This window comes from Toxorhynchites rutilus, chromosome 1 (genome assembly GCF_029784135.1).
Source record: "Toxorhynchites rutilus septentrionalis strain SRP chromosome 1, ASM2978413v1, whole genome shotgun sequence".
NCBI lineage: Eukaryota > Metazoa > Arthropoda > Insecta > Diptera > Culicidae > Toxorhynchites > Toxorhynchites rutilus.
The window spans coordinates 67,447,267-67,452,660 of record NC_073744.1 but is presented as its reverse complement, the minus strand read 5'-3'; the positions used below and the strand labels follow the sequence as shown (position 1 = coordinate 67,452,660).

General features: G+C 42.4%; 1 protein-coding gene across 1 annotated transcript; it reads left to right on the top strand.

Moving 5' to 3' along the window:
• The first annotated feature begins 4,487 nt into the window (after nt 1-4,487).
• On the top strand, nt 4,488-5,054 carry LOC129782089 (uncharacterized). The gene has a single exon (XM_055789518.1). It carries the CDS (start codon nt 4,488-4,490, stop codon nt 5,052-5,054), a length of 567 nt encoding a protein of 188 aa, XP_055645493.1.
• The last annotated feature ends 340 nt before the right edge of the window (nt 5,055-5,394 follow it).

Below are 5,394 nucleotides of genomic sequence, written 5' to 3'. Positions count from 1 at the left end.
TCGTTCTCCAATGAACATCATAACGACTGGGATGACTGGATTAACTTTTACGCTTTTGTATATAATACAACCCCACATACGGACACACAATATGCACCATTTGAGTTAGTTTTTGCACGAAAACCAAATTTACCTCAAGACCTCTTTAATACAAAAATAGAACCAATCTATAACCTTGATCAGTACTACAATGAAATGAAATTTAAGTTACAAAAAAGTCATTCAGAAGCTCGAAACAAATTAATTGAACAAAAAAGATTAAGAACTGAAAATTTGAATGTAAATCTGAATCCAATCAATGTATCTGTAGGAGATTTAATATATATTACTAACGAAAATCGCAAAAAATTGGACCCATTCTATATAGGTCCCTTTAAAATAGTAAAAGTAGAAGGATGCAACTGTGATGTGGAAGATTTGGCACAGGGAAAACAAATGAAAGTACATAAAAATAGAATTATAAAACTATAAATGAGAAAATTTAAAATTTACTTTTGAAAGAGGGAAGGAAAGGTCATTCATTTATTCAAATCCATTCAGGGACAAATATTCTCTACGAAATATAAATAATAAATTTTAAATTTTTCGAAATAATCATGGTCAATATATTTCAATATATTTTTGAGCACATTATCCACCGAATTCTCGTGTAACTTTTAAAAAGAGCCAATGTAACAAATGAAAATAAATCGAGTTAATGGATGCACACTATTAGTTTTCAATCATCGAATGTATTGAAAAAACAACCGTTCAAGTATCCATTTTCTTCATCTTTTGATAATCGATACGTAAAATGTTCAATGTACAAATTAGGATTTTAAGTACACGCCTGTAACTTCGGACACCACTTTCCTCCGACGCACGAAATGTCCGAAGTAACAAAGCATCTTTGTTTTCATTTGTCTAATTAATACTGGAAGTCAAATCCTCTCTTCCAGTGACCATGAATTGGAATAGGAGCAGAAGGGAGAATTTATATACAGTAAGTTACGTCTAATTTAACATACCGAGGCACCTGCAATTGTTTTGCGATAAAGAACACAATTACCATTTTTGACGAAAATCTGAGAACCACTATAACGGTTTGGCATGGAATGGGTGTATATAAATAAAAACGGATCTCCAAATGTGTTGGTAACCGCAAAACTCGGGAACGGGTTGTCTGATTTGAGATGTCTTCATTTTATTCTATTTTCTGTATCGAACATGTATTCCATATAACGAAGAAACATGTTATCTGCAAGTGATTGAAAAATCTTCAACGAGAATTGTGTCTGAAAATAATTTGATATTATTATGACGAGTTTTGGTAGAAGTACTAGGGAACTAGGAAACGTGCTCCCGTGGCCGAGTGGTTAGCGTCACAAACATGCCGGGTTTCGGGTTCGATTCCCGTTCTGGTCGGGAGAATTTTTCGTCCAAGAAATTTCCTCCGACTTGCACTGTGGTCACGCGTATTCTAGAGTTTGCCACTCAGAATGCATTGCAAGGCGTGTCATTTGGCATAGAAATCTCAACTAAGTACTAGTAAAAATGACGCTAGTAATACTATGTAGAGACGGCGAAGCTCCTCTAGGAACGTTAGTACCATTTAAGAAGAAGAAAGAAGAACTAGGAAACATATAGTAAAAGTGTTGCGTATGTGGCATCATCGCATCATTTATTGACGCTACACTCACAGCATCCGATCGACAAGATGAAAAACAATACAGCAATTATTTCCCCTTTTCCCAATTGTATTCAACCTATCCTTTATACTGAAACTGAAATTTTAATAAAGAAACAATAGTCTTAGTTCGCAACTCGATCGGAACACATCATTCCTTATCCAAAAAGCTCCGATAATAGTTTGCACGCTAAAGTGGTGACTCCGACGTGATCAGTCACAAAATCGCTATTCCTCGAACAACAAGTCCCGCGTATCGAAAATTTATAATAGTTCTCATCGTACGGTTACGTTCACGCGAAATGACGGAGGATAAATCCAGCACTAGTCAGTCTGTGGTCGAAACGATAAACGCGCCACGGCTCAGTCCGCCCAGTATGGCCGAAACGAACATTGAGACATATTTCATGTCGTTGGAATTCTGGTTTGCTGCATCAGGAATCGGTACGCATTCTCAACACGACTCGCGGAAATACAACATTGTAATGGCACAGGTGCCGCCAAATAAATTGACAGAGCTACGATCGATCATAGAGGCTACTCCGGCAAACGACAAATACACCTACATCAAGCACAAATTGATCGAGTATTTTGCCGATAGTCAGCAACGGCGTCTACAACGTGTTTTGTCCGATATGCCACTGGGAGATCTGAAACCGAGTCAACTCTTCAACGAAATGAGGCGGGTTGCAGGAAATTCGCTTGGTGAACCGGTATTGCTTGATCTGTGGGCATCCAGATTACCGCCACATGCCCAAGCAGCAGTTATCGCATCAAGAGGAGACGCGACGGACCAAATCACTATCGCCGACGCCATTGTGGATTCGATGGTTTTGCGAAAAATCAACGCCATCGACTACAGTGTACAAAATACAGCGATGGCGGCTCCAAATGTACTGGAAAGTACATGCAATGACCCGATGCAGGATCTGAAACGTGAAATCGCTGAGCTATCTAGGAAATTCGAAAAAGTGCTGCTCAGCCAGAAAAATGTTCGTGGTCGTTCACGTTCCCGTTCCCGCCCACTCCATATGGTAAAAAAGGCAGATGGTTCCTGGCGTCCATGTGGAGACTATCGTGCTTTGAATGCCCAGACCGTACCAGATCGCTATCCCCTACCGTACCTACAGGACTTTACGACCATTTTGCAAGGTAAAACCATATTTTCCAAAGATGACTTGCAGAAGGCGTTTCATCAAGTTCCAATCCATCCCGACGACATTCCAAAAACGGCTATCACGACACCTTTTGGACTGTTTGAATTTTCTTTCATGACGTTTGGATTACGGAACGCAGCCCAAACTTTCCAGAGGCTCATTCACGAGGTCGTTCGTGGACTGAATTTTATATTCCCCTACATTGATGACTTATTTATTGCTTCGTCATCGTCCGAAGAGCATCGAATGCATTTACGCCAGCTTTTCCAAAGGCTCAAGGATCACAATTTGTCCATAAACGTTGCAAAATGTGAATTCGGTCGGGACAAGTTCGATTTCCTGGGACATTCCGTTTCCGCAGAAGGAATTCGTCCGTTGCCAGCACGCGTTGAAGCTGTTCAAAGTTTACAGTTACCAGCCACAGTGAAGGGACTGAAAAGTTTTTTGGCCATGATAAACTTCTATCGAAGGTTTATTCCAAATGCCATTGATGCTCAAATTCCATTGTTGCAAATGACCCCTGGCAACAAACGAAACGATTGTTCACCATTAATTTGGAGTGAGGAAACTACAATAGCTTTCGAGCGATGCAAACAGCAGCTCGCTCAAGCGGCACTACTAGCGCATCCCGCTAAATCCGCTGAGTTGTCTCTCTGGGTCGACGCCTCCGATATCGTAGCAGGTGCAGTGCTGCACCAGATCGTCGATGGAGAAATACAACCGCTAGGATTTTTTTCAAAAAAGTTCGACAAAGCACAAGTTCGCTATAGTACATACGATCGTGAACTTACGGCGATCTACCTCGCAGTGCGGCACTTTAGGTTCATGTTAGAAGGACGAAGTTGCCACATCTATACCGACCACAAACCGATCGTCTATGCTTTTCATCAGAAGTCAGATAAAGCCTCCAATCGTCAAGTTCGCCAGCTGGACTTCATCGGACAAATTACGACGGATATTCGGCACATAGTAGGGAAGGAAAACATCGTTGCCGATTTACTCTCTCGCATCGCTTCCATCCAATCCCTGTCTTCGCTAAATATCGACGCACTTGCTGATGACCAGACACTCGTTGAAGTTAAAACTTTTTACCGTTCCAGGCAGCTCGAAACAACTGTTTTGTGATTGCTCTGGCAATCGCATCAGACCTTTCGTTTCGAAACGTTTTCGAAATGTAGCGTTACAAGCAACGCACAATCTGTCTCACCCTGGTACACGTGCAACCGCTAAATTGATGACGGAGAGATTCGTTTGGCCAAGCATCCGGAAGGACAGCATTTCTTTCGCCAGGGGTTGCTTGCAATGTCAGCGTTCGAAGGTGACACGCCACACACAATCACCTGTAACCCGATATTCAACACCGGACTGTCGATTTTCCCATCTCAATATCGACATTGTTGGGCCTTTCCCGCCGAGTAAAGGACATCGCTACTGCCTCACTGTCATCGACAGATTTACACGCTGGCCAGAGGCGTTTCCTATTCCGGATATGACAGCACCAACAATCGCAGAGGCCCTAGTTGCCGGGTGGATTGCGCGCTTTGGCGTACCATTCTACGTCACGACCGACCAAGGACGACAATTCGAATCGTCGTTGTTCTCCGAGCTAACTTGTATGCTTGGAACTACTCACCTACGCACAACTGCATACCATCCTCAATCGAATGGCATTGTCGAGCGGTGGCACAGAACTTTCAAATCGGCGATCTTGTGCCACGATCCCGATCGTTGGAGCGAACACTTGCCGGTTATTCATCAAAGCGTCGCCAGCCGAGATGGTATATGGAACCACTCTTAAAATACCATCCGAGTTTTTCGTGGACGACATCGAACATCGAACGAAGCTGAATTCGTCGCCAATCTACGTAAAAAAAATGCGGAATCTTCGCCCAAAACAGACTGCATGGCACGGTAGCAGGAATGTTTTCTTTAATAAGGATCTACACTCCTGCAAATACGTTTTCGTACGCAACGATTCTGTGCGACCATCGTTATCGTCTCCATACGAAGGACCATTCGAGGTAGTAAGCCGAAAAGACAAATTTTTCAAGGTGAATATCAAAGGACGGTCAGTCAATGTTTCCGTTGATCGACTGAAACCCGCCTACACATTCGAAGAGCAGCACCCATCGAGTTTATCTGGACCTGCTGTTACAACTACCACAATGACTCCAACGACTAGGGTTACTCGTTCTGGTCGACGAGTATTTATTCCACTTCGCTATCGCTGAATGAACACCTAGTCTAGAGGGGGAGTACTGTGGCATCATCGCATCATTTATTGACGCTACACTCACAGCATCCGATCGACAAGATGAAAAACAATACAGCAATTATTTCCCCTTTTCCCAATTGTATTCAACCTATCCTTTATACTGAAACTGAAATTTTAATAAAGAAACAATAGTCTTAGTTCGCAACTCGATCGGAACACATCATTCCTTATCCAAAAAGCTCCGATAATAGTTTGCACGCTAAACGTACGCCCCTTACGCGACGCCGCACCTACTACGGTGACACATTAATGGAAAACCTATGATTAAAAAACTATCACTAACGGAGTGAAGTTAC

What these genes read in the sequence shown, in the direction of transcription:
- LOC129782089 (XM_055789518.1), top strand. Translation starts at nt 4,488, where the DNA reads ATGGCATTGTCGAGCGGTGGCACAGAACTTTCAAATCGGCGATCTTGT.